Below are 26349 nucleotides of genomic sequence, written 5' to 3'. Positions count from 1 at the left end.
AACGAAACCCGCCCGCGACGCAACGTCTTTTACACTTTTGAACCAAAGCAACTCCAAGCTCCGCGTTTCTCCAGTCTTGATTAAACTCCAACCTGCAGGCTGACGACTAGCCCCAATCTGTCCGAATCGCATTCTGCGTCAAGTGCCGCAACCCAGGGGCCTTGAGCTAATCTTAACCTGCGGTTCCTACAGGCTGCGTGTGCCATTCGTCTTGGTATCCTACCTAGTACCTATTGGAAGGGGGAGTGAGATCAACCTTCAGTCCAGTGAACCGGTCCTATTTCCGCCTTGCAGCAGCGCCATCAGCAGCACCAGCACCAGCACCAGCACACCACATCTGCTTAGCAGCAAACCCGTGGGCCGTGGCAAAGGGGGGAAAAGTGGCCTCGTGGCCTACGATCGACCAACCGGAGACTTGAGACTGGGCAGACGAAAGCCATAAGCTGCTGCAAAAGCAAGTCAGAGTGTCAAGCAAGGGGGGGCAATTGAGCAAGTTCGCGCATCGGGTCCAACCAGGATTCAAGCGAGCAGCACGACGCAACCACCAACCGCCAACCACGCAAACCAAGCACATACGCACCCAAGTACGCACACAAACCAACTCAACTTTGTGTTCGTACCTTACCTTAGGCAAGGGGGGTAGCAGCAACTCCATTGTATCCATCCATCCTTGGCTTGCAGACTTCATTCAGCAAAGTACCGTACCTTACCTTACTTGCGCAAGGTACCCGCGAGGGAGAGAGAGAGAGAGAGAGAGAGAGAGCAAGACAAAGCAAACAATTCATTCAGCTGCACCACTCGACGCACCAACGCAGATACGCACACACTCCATATCCCTCACCGGCATCTAGCACTCTATTCATAACTCACCCACGCAAATCGCAACCGCAACGCAACGCAGCAGTCGCAGCCGCACGCCTCGGGATCCAATACCACCTCGAACCTGGCCTGACCACGCGCGAAACCACCCTCGCCGATCGATTCGGCCCCTCGTCCGCCCTCCTTCGCCGGAATCCTGAACCTGGTCTTTGACACCCCTTCCCCTTCCACGCCCTCCTACTGCGTATCCGTACTGCGTACCCAACTACGGGAAACTCTTCCACCTCCCTGGCGCGAACCACACCGTCATCCCCCGTCATCCCGCCCGCTCTCCGTTCCCGTCCCCGTCCAGCCCATCCTCTCACACCTCTCTCCCACTCCCACTACCACTCCTAGGCGGCCCAGGCTCAGCCTCCAGGCCACCCCCTCCAACTCAAAGACATGCAGCGATCCGGACCACCTCCCACGACAGCCAATGCGCCATTCTTCTCCTCCTCCTTCTTCTCCTCTTCTTCCTCAAAATCCCGTCCCGGCACCTCCTCTGGCGAACCACCGGAAAAGTCCCAGTCCCAACCACCACCGCAACCGTCCCCCTTCTTCCCGCCGCCCCTCCAACCGCAGTCCTCCGGCCCCAACGTCCTCCTCAAGGATCGCAAGAACTCCTTTGGCCGCAAGACCTCCTTCAGCTCGCCCAACAAGTCCTCCTCCCTATCCTCCTCCTCCTCCAAGCGCCGCGCCAACAGCTCCAGCTCCGGCGGAGGAGGCAATGTCGTAGTCACCGACCGCAACGTCCCGCCCGCACTCCCCGACTTCGCCCTCGCCGCCGCCGCAAAGATCACCCGCGACGCAGACAACATCCAGAGCCCCGCCTCCGCCGACAGCTTCTCCAGGATGCTGAGCCGTACCCAGACCGGCTCGACGAGCCTGGCGCCCAGCGACCGCCTACAACCCCCGCCCACGTCCGCGACACATCCCAACATGTGGCAGTCGAGCGAGTCTGTCGTGTTGCACATGCAGATGCAGGAAATTGCGAACAAGAGGATATCAACGTTGGACTATCTACGGAAAGCGTATGCTACCCTTCTCTCTCTCATCCTCTCTCTGCTTGGAATACTCGCGTGCTAACTATGATTCAAACAGACACGAAGGCCGAGTATACTGGTTCAACACAATCCTCTTCGACAAGCCCGACCTCGCCCGCATGCCCTCCTTTGAATCGCGCAAACTCGCCCGCCGCGCAACAAACTACCTCCTCCTCGGCCTCTCCCTCCCCACAATCGTCGACCTCTACGCAAACACCCCCATCGAGTTCCTCCGCAGCCTCAACAACCTCCTCCAAGAATTCGAATCCTTCCAACAACTCCACAGCGAAGGCGGCACCTCAACCTCCTCCCTCTCCCGCGCCCGCCTCCCCTCCATGTTCCGCCGCCAGGGCGGCAAATCACGGCGCAGCACCAGCGGCGCAAACGACATCGGATACCCCCTCGACTCGGACTCGGCGAGCGGCGGAAGCTACGGCGGAATCGGGGGCTCGTCGAGCGCGAGCGCGAGCGTCATGTCCTTTGCGTCGAGCGATAACGATCTGTTGCCGGGGGAGGTGTACACGCACCTGCTCACGCCGTCGCTACCGTTCGAGCCGGACTTCTACGAGACGTTTGCGACGCTGTGCGAGGTGCTGATTGACGTCTACACGAAGGTGCTGAGCCTGGTGCCCACGCCGCGGGAGACGACGGCGCCCGTGGCGGAGCTGTTTGCAAAAGCGGATGCCAAAGTGCGCAAGATCATCGTGCAGGGCGTCGTCAAGGAGTTTGAGGACAGCAGCAGGTCGCACATCAAGACGGAGGTGGCCAACATCGGCAAGGTTGTGCTTGGTGGGCTTATGTGATGGAGAATACCGTACGGGATATATGGGACCCATGTCTGGAATGATTTGCATTGTTTTTGTCTACGGAGTTTCTCCTTCTTTTGGCGCACCCCTTTTACGAATGGATGGTTCATGTTTGAAATGTGGAAGAGATTTTCGGCGCAGGGCACGTTCTGACGAGGCTTTTTCAGATATACCATGTTCATGTTTGTTTCTATTCTTCTTTATATATATATGTATACCTCTATGACATGAGCCACAGGGAGAGCCAACATCTCTCGGACTTTTCAGTCCTTTGATAATTGAATGATACTTAAGAGAAAGAAAGAAAAAAATGTTCCAAGTGTTCATCAGATACCATAACGCATGTTTTGTCGCTCACATTGGCGGACCCTAAGGCCTCTCACCGTCAGTGCTTGACTCTATAGGTAATCATCATCGAACTTGAACTGTGTCCCAACATCTCCCGTTGAATCCAGGGCATCATAGACGGGTGAGACTTCCCACGAAGTCCAGAGTGTAGGTGTCTAGCCCCTTTGCAGACCAACAAAGAAAGATTGAAGACGAAACCCTCATGAAAACAAAACCCAAAAGGTTTGGATTGAACCCCCCTCGCACCAAGAATAAGCCCCATCGAGTAACACGCCCCAACCTCAGTACAGAGGTCGTGGGCGGGCAATCGCATACCTATCGATCTCGACGAAAGACCCTCCGACGAACCCTTGAATTCGCCCGGCAAGCAAGACCCTACCAACGGCCACCCCGTCATCGAAAGCTCCTCTAACCCATGATCCCCAACTCGCAACTCCCCAGGCGCGGACTCATATCTTCATCCAAAGGGTCCCGGGAAGCGAAAGCAGGGTCTCGAAAGAGCAGAGAAGACCAACGATGTAGCGACGGGGCAGGGTTGTGAAAGAGCTCATTGCGTCCGGACGCAGGTCTTGGAGGTCAGCCGCTGTGCTTCTATGGCGGCGCGTTTCCGCGGCGTTTTGGCTTCCCCTGTGACAGGAAAGTAACGTGTGTCCGGGGACTTTCTCCCAAAGCTTTCGCAGTTGAGACTCCCGTGAAGGAAATCTCCGTTTGTGAGCTTCGATGGCGATTTGTCGGACGAGGGGGGTTGAAGAGAAGAAGAAGAAGGAGAGAGAGTAGACGCGAAGCTTGCAGTCTTTTTTATAAAGAAAAAAAAAGTTTCGGAGCTGTAAGGTGGGGCTCGTTTTGTGGCTGCTGTCCTGTGGGGACCTCTCTCTCTCTGCCTGCCTTTGAACGGAGATGTGGCTCAAGCGCAGGGACGTCAGGCACCCAGCCTTGTGGCTTTTTCAGCCAATGGAAGGTGGCCATCACTTTTCGCATCGCGACTGCCTTCGTGCCTGGTCTGTGGAATTTGGACGGGAAGCTTCACTTGGAGACGATTCCCAACAGCTATTTGAAGCTTCCAGCCGCCCGCCTCTACTGCCAACAATCCTCTTCAGCAGACACACTGATCGACAGGACAACGCGTATTTCGAAATTTCCTGACACCATTCTTACCGCCCGCGCAGAAACACCACAACTACGTAGCTCGATCGACAACACACCGACAACATGTCTGGCCTCTTTGGCGCCGCATCGGCGGCCTCGTCGAGCAACACGGTCGGCGATCTCAAGCAGGACGTCGCTCTCAACAACCCACCCGAAGACAGCATTTCCGATCTCGCCTTCTCTCCCGCTCAAAACCAGACCAGCGACTTCCTGGCAGTCTCCAGTTGGGACAAGAAAGTCAGGATATACGAGATTGCCCCCAACGGGCAGAGCGAAGGGCGGCACGCCTACGAACACGATGGCCCAGTCTTGGGCTGCGACTGGTCCAAGGTATGATATCTTCGTTTCTTACGTCCATACGTAACGAGTCTCTGGCTAACTTTCTTCCAACAAGGACGGCACAAAAGTTCTCTCTGGCGGCGCCGACAAGGCCGTCAAGCTCTGCGACCTGGGCTCCCAGCAGACAATCAAGATTGGCGAGCACGACCAGCCCGTCAAGTCGGTCCGCTTCTTCGAGTCGTCCGGTACTCCGATGGCCGTGTCGGGCTCCTGGGACAAGACGGTCAAGTACTGGGACATGCGCTCGCCCACACCCGCGGCGTCGCTGGCCTGCCAGGAACGCGTATACACGATCGACGTGCGAAACGATCTCCTCGTCATAGGAACCGCCGACCGGTACATCAACGTGGTGGACCTCAAGAACCCGACAAAATTTTACAAGACCCTGCAGAGTCCTCTCAAGTGGCAGACGAGGGTCGTCAGCTGTTTCGCGGACGCTGCTGGCTTTGCCATTGGTAGTATCGAGGGACGTTGCGCGATTCAGTATGTCGAGGACAAGGATGCTACGTAAGTTTTGATTGCTGTGAATACGCGAACGAATTGCGGCAGGCGGCTAACACTGCACAAACAGATCCAACTTCTCCTTCAAGTGCCACCGAGACCCTCCCGCCAACAACGTCACCAACGTCTACGCTGTCAATGACATCTCCTTCCACCCCGTTCACGGCACCTTCAGCACGGCCGGCTCTGACGGCACCTTCCACTTCTGGGACAAGGATGCCAAGCACCGTCTCAAGGGCTACCCCCAGGTCGGCGGCAGCATCACGGCCACTACCTTCAACAAGACCGGATCCATCTTCGCATACGGTATCAGTTATGACTGGTCTAAGGGCTTCCAGCACAACACGCAGGCGTACCCCACCAAGGTCATGTTGCACCCGGTTCAGGCGGATGAGTGCAAGCCTCGCCCGACCATGAAGAAGCGATAAATGTAGAAAGGTGTCTAGTGGTTGGACGAGTTAGATTCATACCTGGGTGAGTCGGTGGACGGTGTGCGTCAGGCAATTGAGCACAGGACGTAGGGGGCAGACGACAAGTAGATGTTATTGCGCCAGGATGGACACCTGTGTAATGTACGAGGAGGGTCGATGAATTCGGGGTTTTCAGTCACCGAGGTGCAAGCAAATGTTAAGGATCGCGAAACATATCCGCGAAAAGGAGTGTACGGTACCGGACGATACCAAATTGGCAATCAAAAGTTTTTAGGAATCAATTGTCACCGTGCCTTGGCATGTAGTTGATGAGGCTTGAAGTTTGGGCTGGATCCGCTCAAGCAAGATCCAAATGGAAGCCATTGAATTTTTGAAATGCTACTCGTACCCGATTGTGAATGTCAAGTTGGTGTTCCTACCAACTGAATCGCAATTAAAACCCTGTAAACCAACGATAAATGAAAAAAAGAATTGTCTCGACTGCTATCCAAGCAAGTCTACATACTAACATGACGTTGAAGTAACATCATCCGCTTTGCTGTTTAGTCTCACATCATAACAATCATCCCAACCCTTCCGTCGGAGCACACAGCATTTCTAATTTTCTTCTCTTAGAAAGCAGGCTTCTGCGACGACCCAACAACGTTATCAACAAGTCCCTTCCACAAATCTCTCAAACCGGGCTGGTGCGCCTCCGTCTCGGCAGCGGCCTCGCTGTCGTGAGCCCACTTCAGCTCCACGCCGTCCACGCCGAAGCCCTCGACCTCCGTCAACGCGGCGGCGGTGGTGACGTTTTCCGGGTGCGCGGCGATGATTGAGATCTCGGGCTTGGAGAGCGGGAGGGCGTCCGCGGCGGAGGCGGGGGTCTGCTCGTAGAGGGATTGGTGTTTTGTGGTGAAGGAGTCTGGGAGGAGGGGCATGCGCATGCCCGCGAATTCGTTTCTGGGGACGGGGTCGTAGGAGATGGGGAGGATCGTGAAGTCCATTCCGCCGGCGTTGGTAGAGGATGATGCGCCGGAGGAGAAGGTTTGCATTTGGCGGACGGAGGGGGAGGTCCGGGTTGGCTGGGGGGTTGGGCGGTGGGTTGTGCTCAGGGTGCGGGCGGACTGTGGTGTTGTGTTAGTTGGAGTTTCTTATTTCAATAGTAGAGCTTCTTGGTGAGAGACTGCGGGGAGTGAGGGGAAGGGAGGGGGGAGAGAGTGTGACATACATCGTGCTCGCGGGTGCTCCGGTTCTGGAGCAGCTCTGCGTATTTCGGCATGAGGACGGCGCCGTGGTTGACGTTGTAGTGAGACTCGAGGAGGCCGCTGGAGCGGCTGGCCGTGGCGGCGGAGTTGATGGAGCGGGTGAGCTTTGCGACGGGGGCGGTGATGCGCGACATGTTGGCGGTTTTGGGGGGTTGGGGGGTTTGAAGAGATTCCGATGTGTTGGTTGATGTTTTTGGGGTTCAAGTGCCGACCAGGCTCGTAGTTCTGATAGCTTGTTGGAAGAGGTTGGTGACGATGTCTTGAGACTCAGATGTGAGGTGAGAGTGAGAGGTTGCTTCGGGCTTGCTGAGTGCGAGTGGCAGAGTAGATGCGTGTGTACGGACGGACGGCAGATGTAGTAGAGTTGATGAATGGTTGGATGGATGGGAATCAAGAGAAGATGGAGGGGGAGTTGCACGGCAGATATACAAACGGACGGAAGGAGGGAAGGGCGGGAGAGAGATTAGAGATCAGAGACAACGAGACAGAGCTTCACTCACACACACACATACGCGCACTATCTTACCACACGAGCATTCACACACACACACGTACACCTCCATGCACACAGGGCGTAGATACACACCCTCTCTTGTCTGACGACCCCCGGAACTGGAACTGGAACACTGGGAACTGGAACGGGGACTTGGCCAGGGTGGGCCAGCGAATACGTTTGAACAGGTTTGGATTGGAGAGAGGGTAGGGGCATGGATGGGATGAGATGCGACGGAGTGAGCGGTGGGATGAGATCGAGACAGAGACAGAGATAGAAGGGGAGGGGGAGGGCGGTCCCAGGTCTGGTCTGGGTTCGGGGATGGGATGGGATGAGAACGGCGGTTGCGGTTGTGCTGGTGGAAGTGGTGAGTGAGAGTGTGGTATGGTGGCAGACTAAGGTAAACGGTAAGAGTTGCATCCTATCTGAACCTACCTTACGAGGGAATGAGAAAAGAAAGGTACTTGCGTTGCTAAGAAACGTGGAATCAGGGTCAAAGTACAGGTCGCGCCCGTTGTCCGTGTAAGAGGTACGAATGAGGTGGATGTACCCGGAGGTCCGGTGAACGGCGGAGGACAGCCTGCATGGCATGGCATGGCCTTTGGCCTTTGGCGGAGGGTGAGAGCCGGGTGCCGGGAGTGGGTGAGATACCCTTGCCAGCAGGCACTTGGTATCCGTTTCCGCATACTTTCTGGGCTTGACTTTCCATTAGTATGGCCAATGAGTATAGCGCTATCGATCTGTAGAGCTTGGTTGAGCCTGTAAGCTGCCAATGTTGTGCTAAGAGTATACTGCCGTGAGAGTGAGAGTAAGTTGAGTGAGTGAGATGGCCCCCCTGGTAATTGTTGAGGAGGGATCCAATCAGATCAGCAGGGGCCTCAGGGAGAACAAGTCATGGTTATTTTGGTTGGTTGAGTGGGGGAGAGAGAGACGCACCTCAATGTATGTGTCGGCATTCTGCCCCATGGGTGGGAACGCTATTGTGCCACCACGCATGCACATAAGGCGAGCCTTGTTTAGTCTGTTCCCCGCGGATGCAGTTGGTCTCGTCCTTCTAGTTTCCAGAGGAGCCGACGAACTCTACAGTGAGTTACGAGTCGCGAGGCAAGATCACGTAGACTATGAAGTTACATGGGCAAGTCCATCGTCAGACTGGCTGTACGTAGCTTGGTGGGTATTGCGGATGAGCATCCGTAGTGGCCACACTATTTTCCAACTATTATACAACAGAAATCCAAGCAGGAGTCGGGGAGCACTCAGCAGTCTGGGCACCAGACCGCCCCGATCTGCGCGGGGCGCCGCGTGAGCTGACGACGGGAGGGGAATGGCGCGGGTATGGCATGTATTTCCAGCCAACCTACCCCAACTCCCCTCAAAGCTCTCAGGGATTTTGTAAAATGCTGTTGCTGTTACCGTCACCGCTCCTGGATCTGGGATCTACTGGCGCTGAACCCAGGGTTCTGCATTGTGGTGGTGGTGTGAGGACTGATACTTACCTTTCAGTGACCCCCCGCGGAGTCGGACACAGATTCTAACCGTGCCAATCGTGCCAATCTAGTTCCGTTCTATGGAGAATGGAACGGCTGCTGTTTGCAGATTCACTGTGACAGTGGGCCCAGTACTCTATCTAAACTTGGCAGGAAACGAGGCGCTGGAGACAAGAGAGACATATCCATCGATGCGCAAGGACGAGAGAGAGCAAGGATAGGGCACGTGTATGCGATGAGCACGTCCAGGCAAAGAAGACTCTACCCGTGGAGCCTGGACTGGGTTCGGTGGTTCACTTGGTTTCTTCGAGGTGGTCGGGTACTGCGATGAAGCAGCTTCGTGACCCTGCCAAGGCGGGCACCGGACGGGAGGTAAGCAGTAAGGTAGGAGCAGTAGGCGAGCGTGGGTTGCCATAGCGCTTCTGTCCATAGGGAGGAGGGTGGAAGATTGAGCGAGAACGGCCGAGCCTATTCCGCCAACCCCAACCCAGAAACCTATCAAATTCGCGGTTGGTGTCACCGTGCAGTGATTTGCTTGGTTGTGCGAGTCTAAACTAGTGCCAACTGCGAACTGGCTTTCGGGTGTCAGATTGTCATAGTTCCCATCGTGATGCCAAGTTCGATGATCGAAGAGACGAGCGACTTGTGGTGGTGTGAAGGCGAGGAAGTTGATGGAGGGGGGGATGACGAGCGGTTCCCTCTAAGAGATTGACACTGAAGATGCAGGGGACGACGCTGGTCAAGGAGACGAAGCAGACTCAGAGGCAACGGCGATAGGTTGATGTCAGACAGACACGTTCCAACGTCCCCATGGGCTCTTGGGGGGTTCCCGGTGATACCGATAAGGAACAGGCTGGGTGTTGTTAGACACGCCCTCCTCAACAGAAATAGAGACATCCACAACCCTTTCAAGCCTGGCTGGTCCCTGGACAGATTGTCACAGTAGCAGAGCAGGAGTAAACAGAAAACCCCAGATACCAAACTGGGATTCCACAGCTCCGTCGCATGATAGAGTCGCCTGGGCGCGCCAGTGAATACACAGCCAGTATCGCTGGCCAATGTCACCGGAGTTTAGGCACTGTTACGTGGCTGGCTCCACGGCTCGGTGTCGACGTTTGTGATGATTTTCAGGGACGGCATTAACTTGAGAATATGACTATGCGGAATTGCAGATCGCGCGGCGCCCTCCGTACCCATCGAAACGTCAGGTATCCATCAAAATGCTTGTTGAGCTGAGTTGGCATGGCTGGCTCCCAGGCTGTGCACCGGGGAAGCGTGAAGCGTTATTGACTCCTTGTCGACTACAATTTCCACTTATGAATCAAAAGGAGCTTGGCTACGACAATATTGACTGGCACTGACAGCGCGGGTTGACTTTCGCCTTGACAGTTTCCAGGTCCCTGCTTGGTGCTTGGGGGGAGGGAACTCGAGGCGAGCAGGAACAGAAGACAGAAACGGGGGACAGGCGAAAAGAAGGACAGGGAACTTGGAAGGGAAACCAAAAGCTTCGAGACGTTGAGGAGCTTGGGCCAGCTGCGGGTCCCCCGGTACATGCACGCCGGCTTCCCGTCCCTCTGCCCCCACTCACACCACACTACGTACCAGTGCTTACTTAAGGTGCCTTAGTAAAGGTACGAGGATACTTCTTTCTTCGACAAACCTCTCGGTCAACAGCCCAAGCAACCGTCACCAACACAGCCATCTGAACGGAGTACAACACTCAGCAGCCAGCTCACACTTCCTTCGCTCTCACACCCGCGCACTCTGGACCACAGACGCACCACTGACGCACCACTGACGCTCGCTGTTACTACACCTTACTCTGGCGTGTCAGGGCCCGCTGGACGAACCGTCAGACTCGCTCAGGGCTAAGGCACGGCTGGTCTGCCACTTGAAGATTTGTTGACCGAGACGCGCATTGGCGTCCTTTTTCCGTCGTCTCCATCCATCCTCGCTATTATTCTCTCTCTTCAGCAACGGCTGGCTTGGCCATCGTAGCGCTTCCCGTTCCTGTTTTCGTCGTCCGTTCTTAGACACTCTCGTCGAGCTTCCGTCCTGGACTCTGGACTCTGGCCTCTGGCCTCTTTGGATCGCAAGTTCTCCTTTCGCCGTGGTCGCCCCTGGGATTGTCCCAAAGAATCGTCGTAACATAGGTACCGCCCTGCCCTGCCACGCCTGCCAACCAAGACATGCTGGGGCTGGTTAGCGTATTCCCCCCCTGCCGCCGGGGGACCTGCAACCCCATGATCGCCCTTGTCGGCTGGGCATGTCTGGCCTGGATGGGGTTCTCTCGCTCGACATCACTGGCCAGTCGCTCAGGGCCAGATGGCGGACAGTGCGAACCGTTGAGGCTTAACTCTGGGCTCTTGAATTAACCCTCCGAAGATCGCACTGAGCCAAGGCCAATCTATTTGCCTGCCAACATGGTGGAAATTGCACCTGGGACAGTGCATCAAGGTATAAACGAGATGGCGGACAGATACACAGAGCGAAGCTACACACTGGCACGATACGCTGGTGGTTGGTAGGCAAGCCGGGACGTGGAAGCTCAGGGGAGCTCCATAGCTTCTTGGGCTCACCGCTTGGGGTTCAGATCCACCGTCCCGGGGGTGTTTGTGCCGCTGCCGCAGGTCGAATTACTCACTGAATTGGCGTCGGTATGATTGGCCACAGAAGAAGGACGATCGGCGCATGGCCAGATCGTTGGGAAACCTTGCCAGAATCCCATGTCCTTCTCGAAATGTCCACCGTCACAGACGGCGACCCACGACAGTTGTACGGCAATCGTTCTCCGACTTGAGGATGTTTGACGGTTCGAATGGCCAGGTTGGGCGGGTAAGCAAACAGCGCATCTTGAATCGGTCTTGTGCACCCCTACTCGGTGCGAACGGCACCTTCAAAATTGTTCCCCTCTCATCCGCGTATAGTTCACTGCCAGTCCTTGAAGCTTATGCAAGGTGTGGCAAGCTACACTTCAGACGGCGTCTCAATCTGTTGTTCGCTGTCCGAACTAGACCTCCGAGCAACTCGGCGATATTCACCCCCCATGGACCATGAAGTCATGAACAAGACTCCATCGAGACGACAAGAACCTGATTCATGAAGAAGCCTTCAAAAACGGATCCTTGATGACGACGGCAAGGAGAAGCGCCGAAGAAGCAGGCCTAGAATCCCGAACTTTCTGATACTCGCGCCCATGCAAGCGGACGGATTAAACCGAGAAGAAGAGGTCGGAGAGCGAGGTATCTATCGCCGAACATCAGACCAACCCGTCGCCGTGGGGGTCGTTCGGACAATTCTCTAATAGCTGGAACCACCAAAAAAGACACACGAATCAGGGCCGAGTCTGTGCGAGGGAAAAAGTTCTGAGGGGAACCACTGGCCCGGTTCCTCGAAAGGGAAGGCCCTGGAGTCTGTTCCTTCTGGCGTGTGTCTGGAAATTCTGGTTCGACTCTTGTTATTCCCCAGCGCCGGTATTTTTAGTAGCCCATGGCGTCTCGGACGGGGCGACGGCCGTGCGACGACGTCTGCCGCTCCCGTGTATGAAGTTTGATTCTTGGACCAGGTTAGTTGTGCTGGGGAGACTGACAGGATGCTTCGGATTGGCTTCTTTGACAAGATTGTACCTTGAAAGAAGAACTACACTGTGGAAATCCATTATCGGGAATCCCATGGGGAGCTCATTCTTGCGAAGGAGCTCCAGACGGGGTGGCTTGACTGATACACGCCTCATCTGCGTCCGGCCACGCCGCGAATCTCTCATGTAGTAATTACGATTGGCGCCTACATGTGGCGCGATATCGATGGCCTCGTTCTACTGTTTTGCCTTCTCGAATGCCTACTTCATGTGTAAGTACGCATATGTTCCATGCAAATGCAAATGCAATGCTGTCTGAAAGGGTAGGTATGTATGCGCGCCGACGATTTAGATACCAACACGCACAAATAAGGATCATTCAAAAAGAAACATGCCGCCGGGCCTGGCTTATTCGAGATTGGTGATCAGGAACGCGTGATTGGCATCCAGGCACTCGGGAGTACCCTACCTATGCCTACCTCTCTGAGCCTCTTACATTGGAACACTCAGTGAGGCGAATGAGATGCGGACGATTTCACATTCACCGCTCATTCCCATGCTGCCCCTAATCCACGAATCCGAGGTGCAGTCTTCGCCTCAGTACCCAGTCACATTTCATGATCTCAAACACGCGGATCGCCAGGGAGGATTCTACGTTTCGGGGCGGTCGCGGCGAGGATACCGGACGCGGGAGCTTGTCTAAGATAAGAGATTGTCTCTGGACACACAGTGGCCGCGGCCAACGATACGTCGTTAAAGCCGCTGTGGCGTTATTGGTCCACGAGCTGTGATAATGGCGTTTGAAACATAGAGCAACAAGCTGGTGTGGCAGATATCATCTATTCGAGATCCGCGGATGAGCAAAGAGACGGGCCGGGCCCGGGAGATGGATGGACATCGTCGTAACAACCTTTTTGGCATGGGCCTCCCCCCATACCTTGCGTACCTATCCATATTCTCCAGCCCTTCGCAGGGAGCGCAGCTCGGAAGTACGAGGATCCAATCATTTCGCCTCACCCCGCCCACGTGTTTGGCTGCGGGCGAAAAGGTCTCAAACGGGGGCCGGGTGTGGTGTGTCTCTCTCAACAAGACCTCAAACTTCTGCCATCTCATTCCGGGGCGTAATGAGTCTAAGCACCCCGGGACCTGCCAAACGTGAATAGCCAATCATGATGTCCGAATCGCCGGGCGGTCCGGAGCCGGGGATGGGGTCGCCGGCTCCGGCTTTTATTTCGCTCGGCATGGTTGTGATTGATGAGCTCCGCTTTCCGGACGGGAGAGTTCTTCGCGACGTTCCCGGCGGTTCTGGGTTTTATGGTGAGTGGAACCTGTGGCAGCCGGACTTTGAGCCTCACCTATTGTTGGCTTCTTCTTCCTCGGTGTCGCTTTCTTGGGAACATTTCAGAGGGTGAAGCTCGGCTTCTAATATTGGTTAGGTACTCTCGGCGCACGCCTTGCCATTCCGCAAAATGAGTCTGCGAATGTGTGTTGTGTCATTACGGCTGGATCTGACTTCCCGACTGCTGTGAGACAGCAGATTGCGGGATGGGGTGTCACCGTTCATTATGACGAGACGCCGGATAGGCTGTCAACGAGAGGTCTTTTGGAATATGAGAATGATGCCTTTGGAAGTGAGTTGCTGATATCTTTCCTGCATGAATCACGTACGCGGACTAACATCGACTCGCAGAAAAGACGTTTCGATATACTGTGCCACCATTACACCCGAATCTAGCCCGGCTTCCTGAACCGCTTCTTCGATCCTCGGTGGTTCACACCCTAGCGACACCAGAAGATCTCGAACGTCATATGGAAACCCTCACAAACCTCCGCGGTGAAATGGAGAACCCAAGTTCCCTAATCGCATGGGAACCCTCACCTATCAACATTCACGACCGCGAGGCCGAGCACATGAGAGCCCTCCACCTTTCAGATATCTGTTCTCCAAACGACCACGAACTCCTACGTATGAAGGGCATGCACGAGGGCCCTGGGATACCCTACAATAGGGCACTTATCGAATACCATGCCATCAACCTCTCAAGTGATATCAAGGCATCGGGGCATTCTGCATTGCTCGAGGAAGTGCGGAACAGACCGCGGGTCACGGTCATCAGGTGCGGCGAACAGGGCTGTCTCACGATTCCCCGGGGCGGCAACCCGATATGGCTGCCCCCTTTCTACGACCATGGCTCTTCGAAAGTCCAAGACCCCACAGGCGCCGGGAATGCGTTCCTCGGAGCATTTGCAGTTGCTTTCGCGAGAACGGATGACGCGGTGCTTGCGTCCGCGTATGGGTCTGTGGCGGCCGGCTTCGTTATCGAGCAGATTGGTCCGCCTCGGAGAGAGGTCATCGACGGCAGAGAGTGCTGGAATGGGGAGGCGTTTGAGGACAGGTTGAGGACATATCTGGACAAGGTCGCGACATGGTCGACCGATGGAGTACTGCAAAGCAAGTAGATCAAGAAGCCTCAGGATGGCCATAGAACGGGTCGGACTTCCCGGTGGTCGTCTGGGTATCATAACGAGATTCTAAATTTCCCGACCTCTAAATGCTTGATAACGTGGCCACTCGCCCAAATCCGTGTTCTAAGTTTTCAACCCTTTTTCCTTTCGCCAGCTCATTCTCGCCTCTCACCGGATAACCTGCGTTCCCTCAGCGGGCTCCAGAATCTTCCACTCGCAGCCGACGTTCTTATCGGCGTTGTTCTCCCTGAGAATCTTGATGATCTTGTTGGCAATCTCCTCAAAGTTGCTCGTGGCGAGCGCGAGGATGGTGGGACCCGCGCCGGAGAGGCAGACGCCGAGGAAGCCCGGCTGCGTGCTGGGGGACATGCCCTCGACGATCTGGCTCAGGCCCGGGATAAGGGTCTGGCGGTAGGGCTGGTGGATCTTGTCTTGCATTGCCAGGTGGATGAGTTCCGGGTCTGGGGGGGAAGTGCCCAGGGCTACAGGGAGAAGAGCTATTCTCTGCATGTTGAAGGTCTGCGTTTTGGGTTAGTCGAGGTAGGAAAAACGCAACGATGCCCCTTTTGGGGGTCAAGAGGCACTTACAACATCGGGACGGGTGTAGTGAGGCGGCAGCACCTCACGGGCGAGGTGGGTGGGGACCTGGAAGTCGGGGATGATGGCGATGGCCTTGATCTCCTTGGCCCAGGGGAACTTGATGTGGTGGCCGATGCCGTGGGGCGGCTCCGGCGGGGTCTCGCCCGTGTCGACGCCGCCTGCCGGGGCGGGTAGGACTTCGCTGAGGGGGATCTCGATGCGCTGAACGTCTTCGGGCTTCAGGGGGCGGAGATAGGTGCCGACGAAGCCGCCGTATAGCGAGGCGCCGACGTTGTCGGGGTGTCTCTCTGGTTTTTTTGTGAGTAACACTGCACTGGGGATGTCGAGGGTATTAATACTGAAGAAAGGGGTTACTCACCAATCATCAAACAGAAGTCGAATAGTCTGTCCAAGCTGAGGTGATCCAGGTGTCCGACCTCCTTTCCGAGCATGACGCCGGCAACGACAGCGGAGCCGGAGCTACCGAGGCCGCGGCCGAGCGGGATGGGGTTCTTGATGTGGACATGGGTCTCGACAGGGAACATGCGCTGGCCGTGGCACCGCAGGACGTAGAGGGCGACGCGGGTGATGAGGTTGACGGACGGGTCGAGGCTGATATCAGAGGAGCCCTCACCCTGGCCCTCGTAGGTGAGGCGGCAGTTGAGGGGCTCCGAGGAGGAGGTCTTTGAGCGGTCGACGGTGACGTGCAGCTCGAGGTAGACGGAGAGGGCGAGGCCGATGACGTCGAAGCCGGGGCCGATGTTGGCCGAGGACGAGGGCGTCTTGATCACGAATGTTTCTTTGGTCATGGTAGGCGAGGCTGGCGGGCGGTGTAAGTTGGTTGGATGAGGGAAGGGGGTGAGTGTGTGAGTGTGTGTGGGCTGAGGAGATAGGATGAGGTGAGGGGTTCAGATCAATTCGGTGAGGCGGGGTGAAAGCTTCACGTCGATCGACGGTTGTCTTAATGGAGGTTATGGAATGGATCTGTGATACCTTCTGGTGGCTTTTACGTGAGACGAGTATGAAATCTCACGCAGAAAAGTGAAAATGAGAGTGAGTCTAGCTCAGTATTGCTTAAACTGGTGTCGTTCGTGACTCAAAAAAATTGGACGTCGCCCGATGACCGGAGCGTCTCAGCGGCCCGGCGCTGCTTCCTGGTGGGGTGAAGCCCTACAGTGTACACAGGTACGTCCCCTTCGAGTGCGGGGTGTCCCTCCGGGCGGCCATTGGCCAATGAGAGTACTGGATGCTACTCAATGCACGGTCAGCTCTCAGCGCAGTGTCAGTGTCTTATCGCCCTGCTCCAAGGCTGAACATCCTCCACTCAGCGCACCTCACCTCACTGAAATGAGGTAACCACACCTGCAGCTCTATCTTATCTTATCGCGTAGCCTCTTCCTTCTCATCCAATTTCCTTTGACTTTCTCTGCTCGGAGCCTCTTGCCAATGACAGCTGCATCTTGCAACTACATCTCATGCCTCATCCCGGGGTCAGGCTGTGTGACATACTGCTCACTGCTCTCAGCTTTCGACTGATTTCAGAAGCTGGTGGCATCTGTTGCCTTTTGACTTGTCGACTTACCAACACAACCAGCCTCGTCAACAAACTGCCAAGAGTTCCACACTCGGTCAAGATGCTCGTCTGATGATAGCAATACTTCAGGCGGACCACAGAAGTGTCGATCTCTTGAGGAGCTCCTCGTGATCTATCGCAGCGATTTGGATAGCATTCCCCTTGACAAGTTGGGATGTCATCCGTATTAATCTATTCTCTTCCCGGCCTTACATCAGCCCATCTCCAAACTCCATCTCGCATCGCCGTCTTCCTGCGAGCAACTCGCCTTCGGGTAGTCCCCGAGACTGCAGACAGCCGAGTCAGTAGCCTGACTGGGCATCTTTCTCCCAATACTCGAAATGATCGTGGCCCTCTTCACGAAGACCCGCCTTAAGCATGGAATGTAATTCCGAAGGACTCGCTGCCAGGAGGGGTCTCACAGTGACGACCATTCACCGCCTCCCTCGTCGAAGATCTATCAGGAACTCCAAAAGCAAGCGGGGATCAGGACAAGAGCTCGTGTTCTGCCGAGCCAACCGCATACTCCACCGTCCATCGCAAATGCTTGCCAATCGCATCGGAAAGCTTCATTCTGGAGTTGCGGAGCTACGGATGGAGATTCATTCGCTATGCAGATGCCACAAGCGTTGTGGCCATGACCAACATCTATTCTCAGCTCAAGGACGATCACTTAGAGGAGCATCTCAAGAAAAGGACGGCGAAGCTCGGATACATCGGACACCCCGTGGACGGCGACGCAGCGACCAACACAGCGATCGGCCCATTTGTCGCAGACGAGTGAGACTGCACGTGCTGATCCGCGCTTGCGCGCTTGTAACGTTGCTCGACGCCGCGGATGGTCAGCACGAAGCGCTCCTTATGCCAATAGACGGAAGGCGAATGAGGGCTAAGGGCTACCAAGTTGCCCACTGCCCTACTGCTTCGCCATCATGAGCGAGCTACGATTTGTTAGACTCAGCGCCGGCGCTCACTGGCGTCGAGGTCTCTCCTCTTCATGCTGTGCCCGTGGTTGCGGTACGTAGGTCTGACTTTTGGGGCTCATCTGAACGTGGGATGGCGCCCGCCACAGCCGTAAGCCCATGACCCTCGACGTTTGCATCGCAGAACGCCAGCCCCAATCCTCCGAGGATGCAAGCCCCGACCACTCGGATTCGGGGTTTTTCATGTCAAGTCTTTTTTCCTCTTCCTGTACGACGAGGAAACAGTAAGGTTGCAGCGGGCAGCGGACGCATGCGTTGGCGAAGAAACCGTTTCTGGCGACCAGAAGCAACACGAAAGAAAAAAGAGCCACCTGACGTTACGTCCCGCCGGCATTGTGTGGGGAAAAACAAGAGATCAACACCTGTTGGCGGGAAAGTCGCCCGACGCACAAATGAGCGATGTCATGCATATTGAATCGAGGAGGCTCCTCTGCGACGGCCTAAATAAGTTCAGAAGGATGTAAAAAAAACAAAGCAAAATACTTTGTTCCAAAGAGCATACGGTGAGTTGTGATAGTCTCATTCGGAATCAGTTTACTTCTCCCTTCTCAAGCGGCTGGAAGGAAAGAGAGGCTGGCAAACCGGGGCAAAGATGCGGAACCAGGGAATGCTAAACCCAAATAACCTTAGCGGTGTTTAATTGCTAAAAACAGCCCAGGATGACAGCCCTGTCGCATGCGACGGTCAACTACACACCGTCGCCGGTCCGTCGCAGCAGCAGCCAATTCGAGGCATCGCGTGTTTGTTCCCGCCCCATGCCATGAGCGTGAGCCCCCTAACGGCGCTGGGAAATCGGGGCTAGTGAATACGAGAATAATCCTCGCCTCCTTCTAGTGGCCCTTTCCCCACGTCAATAAACCAGATCTGTGATCGGCAGTGCAGGTGGTGCTTTTTCTACAGACTACGGATCAACTCTCTCTTTTCCCTTGCTTCCCGTAAACTGCGCCGCTCAATACGAATTGAAGGAACCCTGGGGAAGGCTTGTCCCCTCTCCGGCAGTCATCCCATACGATGTGACATGTAGTATGGAGTCCTCGCCAAGCCGGCCAAGGGTCCTGTTGCCGGCCATGTCACGACATGACGCTATTGCCGGAGAGACCGCAACGTCATGGATGACTTTTTCCCGCCTTCTTGCTGTCTTTGTCGTTGGAGACCATGATCCGCTTCGGTTCGGGTCTGGTGATGGAGCCTAAAGTAGTGAAGAGGCTGATCATTGTTAGGGATGAGCTGAGATCGAGGCTGTATAAGAAGAGACCGAAGACTCGCCTCCTTCGATTAACTTCTCTCTCAACCTCATCAGCTTCTACACCAGCATCTCCAACTACTACAATCATACAACTCTACAAACAAGCTTCCCTAGCTCCATCTACAACACCACCTCAACCACACCTTCACCACCCCAAACACCACATTCAAGATGCAGTTCTCCAACCTCGTCACCATCCTCTCCTCCATCGCCGCCGCGGCCGCCGTCTCCGTCTCCTACGACACCGGCTACGACGACGGTTCCCGCTCCCTGACCGCCGTCTCCTGCTCCGACGGTGCCAACGGCCTCATCACAAAGTACGGATGGCAGAACCAGGGCCAGGTCGCAAAGTTCCCCTACATCGGTGGCGCTGACGCCATCGCCGGCTGGAACTCCCCCAACGTAAGTTTCACTCTTCTTTCCTCATACCTTCGCCAACACTTGTTAACACACACGATAGTGCGGTACCTGCTGGCAGCTCACCTACAACGGCAAGAGCATCAACGTTCTCGCCATCGACCACGCTGGCTCCGGGTTCAACTTGGCTCTTGGCGCCATGAACGATCTCACCAACGGCCAGGCTGCTCAGCTTGGCCGCATTGATGCCCAGGCTACCCAGGTCGGCCTTGACGCCTGTGGTTTGTAAATTGCGACGACACTCAAGCGACTTAACGACAAGTACGGCATATTAATCAGCATCAAATAATTGGAGGGTGTTCGATTGGGAGGACACCCGACATTGCATGGAACCGGCGCTATTCAATCCTTTGGCATATGCATATCACGATACATTCCTTACATAGAAGCATAATCAATCATAATGAGACGGGGCTACCTGCCTCTGCCTATTTGCGTTACATGAAAATTTCGTTGCTTGGGTGATACAAGCTTACTTGGTATTCATGATTGGCTTACAGTGAATCTTGAAGTTTTTGCTTGTTTTGACTTTGACCATTTAGCTACCGAACTGTTCCTACCTAGGCTCTTCAAGCTCACATTGGATATCGCCTGACTATTGAGCATGGCTAGCAACAACTATCATAGTTCAAACTGCTGCTTGAAGTGGAACTTTGATGCATTCCACATCCATTGATCTGATCGACGCGATACGGAATGTTTAGCCCACAAATAACTACCTCAGATGATAAATAAGCCATGAGCCGGGAATATACTTGAGAATATTGAGAGGGATGAGAAGCTCGGCCTCATCAACTTTGTCTTGGAACGCATTTTGTAGACCCAGATTGATTATTTGCAGCTGATGAGGAAAGAAAACGAATTCAAACCGAGGGCAGATGAAGTTATGTCATATCAAATTAGAGCGCGGCTTCACTGCACAGAACCAGCCGCGGCACCCGCCCGATGTTCATCCGGAACCGGCCGAAGTATGGAGAAACCAAAGCCGGATCCGTGTCGGGTAAAGTGGAGCTAATAGTCCGGTGACTTGAAAGTGTCGGTGAAGAAGCTCGGCATGGCATGGCTCGAAACGAGACCGAGCCCACAATTTATGCGGCATCTTGTTGAAAATTCTTCTCGCAACACCAATCTCAAATGGAGGCCTCTGCTCATCGACTTTAGTATCAGGTAAGTAAAGCTGCACATGGCGGAAGCCATGCTGGTAGCTGTAGAAGGCATGAAGATGGACTACTCCCATATGCCCATAGACTCAACAACAGCAAGACAGCAGGAGTCATTCACACAATGTTTGGGCTTCCAAAAACCAGAAGAATATCTTCAAGGGAGCAAAATGTACACCCAATTACAAAAGCAGTTGCAATGTTGACTGACTGCGGTTGCACACCAAGACTAGCAAGAAGGTGAGCAATGACCAAGCGTGGAAGGTAATGTGGACGAGCCGCGCCTGTCTTATTGCCTCATATGGTTTAGTAAGCTCATTGTATTACCCAAGACAGATTGGCCAGGCAGTCTGAAGACATAGCGCAGTATTATGGCTCCCGACATGGATGATGGAGGTGAACAATGCAAGTGAAGATTCGAGAGTCAAGAGCACGTGAATGGAGGGGCAGAACGGGTACGTACCAAGAAGCATGCTGTCGTTACGCATTTTCTGCAGGCGCGTAGGAAAAGTAGAGGAGGGGTACCTGGACTTGACCCCGCCTTGCATCAATTTCTTTTTTCTTTCCAGGTTCCTTCAGGCTTCGACGCCTTCTACCCCTCCTTATCTTATCAGTGGTGGCGGGGCTCACCTCGAAATTTTCACACTGGTCCCCTAAAATTTTGTGTGGTGAAAGTCCGCGGTTGCCTCCAAAGCTGTCATTTGGCTGGTGGTTTTATTATTTTCTCATTATTTTTATTTTTATTTTTTCGTCGTTGCGGCGTGTCATAGGTGGTTCGGGCATCAACAAAACAACTGGCCGACACACCCCGTCCTGGTCCTTCTGTGCTTGGATAAAAATTCAGTTGCGCCGGGCCTTTACTTCCCTTTCCTCTCCCCTTCTCACCTCCTTCTCTCCTTTTTCCTTCTTCTTCTCCTCCTCGTCTTTTCCTTCTTTTGCGAATAGTTGTGAGGACGACGAGACTCCAACAGAACCTCAAGATGGATAAAGGAAACTTGGTCCAGCTGCTCCAAGCGAGCCAGATTCGTAAGTAACCTTACTCAACTCCCCTTCGAATTCCCCATCGCCCTGTGCCACCCCGGCCGCAAACCTGGTCGAGCCCGTCTGCCTCATTTCGTCGCCCTCGCTTATTTTCCTCGTGCTTTTTTCGCCTATAAATTTTGCTTTTTCATCCGGTCCATCACACTTGATTTTCCGCGAAATCTGTCTTGCTGATTTGTTCTTTGCTCTCTACAGCCGACACTGAGAAGGTCAAGGCCGTCACGGCCGAGCTTCAGAAGAACTACTACTCCAAGCCCGAGTCTCTTCTGCTTCTCATCGAGATTACCGTCTCCCACGATGACGCCGCCATCCGACAGCTGGCTTCCGTCCAGGCTTTGCGCCTGACCCCCAGACACTGGACCAAGATTGACGCCTCTCAGCGCGAGGCCGCCAAGAAGCACATCCTGGACAGCATTCTGAGCGATCAGTCTGCTCCCTCCCGTCACTCCAAGTCGCGTCTTCTCGCTGGAGCTATTGGTCTCGATCTTGAGGATGGCGACGGCCAGGACTTCGTCCGCGGCCTGTTGTCTCTCAATATTGCCGACAACGTTGCTCACCGCGAGGTCGGCTCCTACATCCTCTTCGCTCTGCTCGACAACGACCCCACCCACTTCACTGAGCAGGCCCAGCAGCTTCTGGGCCTGGTTCAGAAGACCATCGTCGATCCTGCGAGCGCCGATGTCCGCCTGAACTCTGTCAGATCTATCGGCGCTCTTCTGATGATCATCGACCCCGAGGAGGATACCCAAAGCGTTCAGCTCGTCCAGCAGCTCGTCCAGCCCATGGTTGAGATCCTCAAGAACGCCATCTCCGAGGGCAACGACGACTACTACCGTGATGTCTTCGAGGTCTTCCAGTCTTTCCTGGCTTTCGACTCCTCTTTCTTGGGTCCCCACCTGAAGGACCTCATCCACTTCATGCTCGAGCTCGCTATCAACAACGAGGTCGAAGAGGAGGCTCGCTCGCAATCTCTGGCTTTCCTCAGCCAGTGCGCTCGCTACCGCCGCATGAAGATCCAGGGCATGAAAGATATGGGTGCCCTTCTCATGGTCAAGAGCATGCAGATTGTCACCGAGATCGAGACTGACGATGATGACGACGAAAACTCCCCGGCCAGAACTGCCCTGGCTCTCATCGATCAGCTGGCCAACGACCTGCCCCCTCGCCAGGTCATTGTGCCTCTGCTCGAGCAGTTCCCCCAGTTCGCCCAGAACCCCAACCCTGGTCACCGCAAGTCCGCCATGCTCTCTCTCGGCACCGCTTCCGAGGGTGCCCCCGACTTCGTCGCCACCCAGATTCAGCCTCTCCTGCCCATCGTTCTCACTCTGCTGAACGACCAGGACGTCTCCGTCCGCCACGCTGCTCTCGTCGGTCTCATCCACCTCGCCGACGAGATGGCTGATGAGCTCGCCCCCAAGCACCGCGAGCTCATCGGTGCCCTGCTCACCAACCTCGAGGCCGTCGTTGGCTCTACCGACAGCCAGAGTGTCAGAGTTATCCGTGCTGTCTGCGGTGCGCTTGACTCTCTCATTGGTGAGGGTCTTGAGGACGACCTCATCAAGGAGTTTGGCCCTAAGCTCATTGTCCCCATGGGTAAGCTTCTCCACCACGAGGATTTCTCCGTCAAGGGTGGTGCTGCCGGCGCCATTGGCGCCATTGCTGCCGCTCTTGGTCGCGAGGAGTTCAAGCCCTACTTCGCTGAGGTCATGGGTGCGCTTGGCCAGTACGTTGCCATCAAGGACGGCGAGGAGGCTCTGAACCTCCGCTCGGCTGTCTGCGACTCTATGGGCCGCATTGCCGACGCTGTCGGCGCCCAGGAGTTCCAGCCCTACGTCATGGACCTCATGAAGGCCAGTGAGGAGGCTCTCAGCCTCGACAACGCTCGCCTCAAGGAGACTAGCTTCATCCTTTGGGCTTCTTTGTCCAAGGTCTACGGCAACGATTTCTCCCACTTCCTTCCCGGTGTCTTCAAGGGTCTCTTTGACTGCCTTGAGCTCGAGGAGGAGTCTCTCTCTATCCCTGGCCTTACCGAGGAGGATATCCCCGAGGGTCTGCTGATCTCCAACGGCAAGAAACTCAACCTGAAGGCTGCTGCTGATGACGATGAGGAGGACATGGACGAGGATGCCGACTGGGAGGATCTTGAGGACTTTGCCGGTGTCACCGCCGTCGCTCTTGAGCAAGAGATCGCGCTCGAGGTTCTTGGCGATGTCATCACCCACTCCTGTGACGGCGCTGCCATCGAGAAGTACCTTGCCGATGCCATGGGCAAGGTTTCTCCCCTGGCTCAGCACCCCTACGAGGGAGCTCGCAAGGCTGCTATCTCTACCCTTTGGCGCGCCTACGCCCGCGTCTGGCAACTCTACGAGGAGTCGACCGGCGCCAAGTGGGAGGCTGGCTACCCCCCCAAGCAGAACCCCGGCCAGGTCATCAACGACCTCGGCCAGTCTGTTGTTGAGGCCACTCTCAGTGTTTGGGAGGAGGACAGCGAACGGTATGCACCCCATCATCTCTACTTTACTTCCCCGTTCCCCTGCCCTAAAGGATGAGTAACTCTCGTTATACCCAGCTCACTCAGACGCACAAAGTGCGGTTGCTGAGAACACGATTGATCACGTCTGATTCATTGGGCATCTTCATCATTTTCATGGCTAGCATGTAATCGGGCATTTTGCTGACGTCCCAATAGTTCTGTCATTACTGAGATCAACCGCAACATCGCCGCCACCCTCAAGTCATGCGGTCCCGCCATCCTTACACACAACGAGCTGCTCAAGAGCAGCTTGACTATCCTCGGTTGCCTCATCACTCGCTCTCATCCCTGCCAGATGGATCTCGGTGAGGAGGAGGAGGAAGAGGCTGCCGAGGGCTCTTCCGAGTTCGACTGGCTCGTCATTGACACCGCCCTCGACGTCATTCTCGGCCTCGCCACTGTCCTCGGCAGTGACTTCGCCGAGATGTGGAGAGTTTACCAACAGCCCATCCTCAAGTTCGCCAGCTCCCAGGAGTCTCTCGAGCGTTCCACTGCGGTTGGCGTCATTGCCGAGGCTGTCAAGTACATGGGCCAGGCCGTCACCGAGTTCACCGACTCTCTCCTGCCCGTCCTGACCCACCGCCTGACCGACCCCGACTCCCTTGCCAAGTCCAACGCCGCCTACGCCATGGGCCAGCTCATCTTCAACTCCCAGGCCACCGACAAGACCATCTCCCAGTACCCCACCGTCCTGGAGAAGCTCGAGCCCCTCCTTCAGATCAAGGAGTCTCGCATGGTCGACAATGTCTCCGGCTGCATCTCCCGCATGATCATCCGCAACCCCAACCCCGAGTTCGTCGCGCGTGTCCTGCCCGCCCTCGTCGATGCCCTTCCCCTCCAGGAAGACTACGAGGAGAACGCCCCCATCTACCAGGCCCTCTACAACCTGTACGATGCTCAGAACCCCACTGTCGCCAGCCTCACCCCCAAGATCCTGCCCGTTCTGCAGGCTGTCCTCAGCCCGCCTGAGGAGCAGTTGGAGCCCGAGACCCGCCAGCTGTGCCAGAAGCTTGCCCAGGCCCTTCACTAAATGTGTGATGGCACGAGCAAGCATTGGAGGAGGGTATTGAAGCAGGAACTATTGTGTTGCCCCCTTAGGGGCTGTTAATGAGTGATGAGTGGATGAGACACCCCCATTTCCTACAAAGTCTGTAGATAGGTTCATAGATTGCCAGGGTTAGACTTCCTGGATGATTCCCAAAATGCTCTATCAACGTTTCGTATGTTCAAAATTAGGCTTCTCTGCATCGTCCCCAGTGATCGTCGTGGCATTTTGTGTTTGTTCCGTGACGGATGAACGACAAACCATCGTAGTTCTAGGTGCCGGGTCCATACACGACAAAGTTAATCGGTAAAGCCCCGGAAAGAAACAACTTGATTATCCGAGCTTGTGAAAGAACATGGGATATCAGCCGAAATGTAAGTTTCGTCCTTTTCTACCACCGCCGCTATTGTTGTTATCTCCTTGTCTGGGTACGTAAAGACAGCCAGGACACCCCAAGCAACGAACCGTTGTATTACAGTCCTGGCTTAAAAGCACAATCCTGCTTGCGCCGCTAGTCCTGTTTCGATGGCCTTCAGTCGTGCCGTTCACACCGATGGCCATCTCATCGGCTCCGTGTTGATATATGCAATCCATCGCAAGCACTCAGCCCGACTCGGCAAGATGACACTGGTAATTTTCTTGAGCTTGTTTTGTCCATATTGTTACCTCTGCTAGTTTCTCTTGTTCAATTGAGGGCTCTCTGTTTTGGTGAGCTGCTTAAGTGGCGCAAACAGCCTTACACGGGCCTTTGAAGGGGCTTGGCACAATTACTCTCATAAATGCTTCACCCACCTCGGGGTATTGCAGAACTCTGATGAGTCATGAAACCACCCTAACTCATACGCAACATAGTTGTGAACTTTCAAATATCATATCTATAAGCTTTGCAAGAGCATGAAACTAGGGACTTGAGAAGAGCTATTGTGGATTTCATATTGCTTGGTGCGCTCATCTGGAGCTGATTTCGTGAAGAACGAATTGATCGATGATTTCTCTCAGTGGAGCCTATGCACGGATAACCGCCAGCCTG

General features: G+C 55.0%; 10 protein-coding genes across 10 annotated transcripts; 7 read left to right on the top strand and 3 right to left on the bottom strand.

Annotated features, from left to right (window-relative positions):
* Positions 1-1260: 1260 nt before the first annotated feature.
* Positions 1261-2704, top strand: CTAM01_11165 (uncharacterized protein; the record flags this gene model as incomplete). Its single annotated transcript, XM_060527177.1, has 2 exons — positions 1261-1889; positions 1960-2704. The coding sequence occupies 2 exons, from the start codon at positions 1261-1263 to the stop codon at positions 2702-2704; spliced, it is 1374 nt and encodes a 457-aa protein (XP_060378188.1).
* Positions 2705-4264: 1560 nt separating this feature from the next.
* Positions 4265-5469, top strand: CTAM01_11164 (WD domain-containing protein; the record flags this gene model as incomplete). Its single annotated transcript, XM_060527176.1, has 3 exons — positions 4265-4531; positions 4596-5047; positions 5112-5469. 3 exons carry the CDS (start codon positions 4265-4267, stop codon positions 5467-5469), a joined length of 1077 nt encoding a protein of 358 aa, XP_060378187.1.
* A 614-nt stretch (positions 5470-6083) lies between these two features.
* On the bottom strand, positions 6084-6853 carry CTAM01_11163 (uncharacterized protein; the record flags this gene model as incomplete). Its single annotated transcript, XM_060527175.1, has 2 exons — positions 6084-6578; positions 6683-6853. 2 exons carry the CDS (start codon positions 6851-6853, stop codon positions 6084-6086), a joined length of 666 nt encoding a protein of 221 aa, XP_060378186.1.
* Positions 6854-7047: 194 nt separating this feature from the next.
* Positions 7048-7422, top strand: CTAM01_11162 (uncharacterized protein; the record flags this gene model as incomplete). The annotated part of the gene is made up of 1 exon (XM_060527174.1): positions 7048-7422. One exon carries the CDS (start codon positions 7048-7050, stop codon positions 7420-7422), a length of 375 nt encoding a protein of 124 aa, XP_060378185.1.
* Positions 7423-10728: 3306 nt separating this feature from the next.
* CTAM01_11161 (uncharacterized protein) lies at positions 10729-10944 on the bottom strand (the record flags this gene model as incomplete). The annotated part of the gene is made up of 1 exon (XM_060527173.1): positions 10729-10944. The coding sequence occupies one exon, from the start codon at positions 10942-10944 to the stop codon at positions 10729-10731; it is 216 nt and encodes a 71-aa protein (XP_060378184.1).
* Positions 10945-13448: 2504 nt separating this feature from the next.
* Positions 13449-14736, top strand: CTAM01_11160 (PfkB family carbohydrate kinase; the record flags this gene model as incomplete). Its single annotated transcript, XM_060527172.1, has 3 exons — positions 13449-13593; positions 13713-13907; positions 13967-14736. 3 exons carry the CDS (start codon positions 13449-13451, stop codon positions 14734-14736), a joined length of 1110 nt encoding a protein of 369 aa, XP_060378183.1.
* Positions 14737-14910: 174 nt separating this feature from the next.
* On the bottom strand, positions 14911-16130 carry CTAM01_11159 (homoserine kinase; the record flags this gene model as incomplete). The annotated part of the gene is made up of 3 exons (XM_060527171.1): positions 14911-15261; positions 15331-15629; positions 15701-16130. 3 exons carry the CDS (start codon positions 16128-16130, stop codon positions 14911-14913), a joined length of 1080 nt encoding a protein of 359 aa, XP_060378182.1.
* Positions 16131-17235: 1105 nt separating this feature from the next.
* Positions 17236-17678, top strand: CTAM01_11158 (uncharacterized protein; the record flags this gene model as incomplete). Its single annotated transcript, XM_060527170.1, has 2 exons — positions 17236-17279; positions 17462-17678. 2 exons carry the CDS (start codon positions 17236-17238, stop codon positions 17676-17678), a joined length of 261 nt encoding a protein of 86 aa, XP_060378181.1.
* Positions 17679-19294: 1616 nt separating this feature from the next.
* CTAM01_11157 (cerato-platanin) lies at positions 19295-19769 on the top strand (the record flags this gene model as incomplete). The annotated part of the gene is made up of 2 exons (XM_060527169.1): positions 19295-19525; positions 19584-19769. 2 exons carry the CDS (start codon positions 19295-19297, stop codon positions 19767-19769), a joined length of 417 nt encoding a protein of 138 aa, XP_060378180.1.
* A 1911-nt stretch (positions 19770-21680) lies between these two features.
* On the top strand, positions 21681-25304 carry CTAM01_11156 (uncharacterized protein; the record flags this gene model as incomplete). Its single annotated transcript, XM_060527168.1, has 3 exons — positions 21681-21726; positions 21937-24235; positions 24431-25304. The coding sequence occupies 3 exons, from the start codon at positions 21681-21683 to the stop codon at positions 25302-25304; spliced, it is 3219 nt and encodes a 1072-aa protein (XP_060378179.1).
* Positions 25305-26349: the final 1045 nt, after the last annotated feature.

Source organism: Colletotrichum tamarilloi (assembly GCF_030869305.1).
Source record: "Colletotrichum tamarilloi strain Tom-12 chromosome Unknown Scaffold_58.1, whole genome shotgun sequence".
Lineage (NCBI taxonomy): Eukaryota > Fungi > Ascomycota > Sordariomycetes > Glomerellales > Glomerellaceae > Colletotrichum > Colletotrichum tamarilloi.
This window is presented reverse-complemented; position numbering and strand designations above follow the sequence as displayed.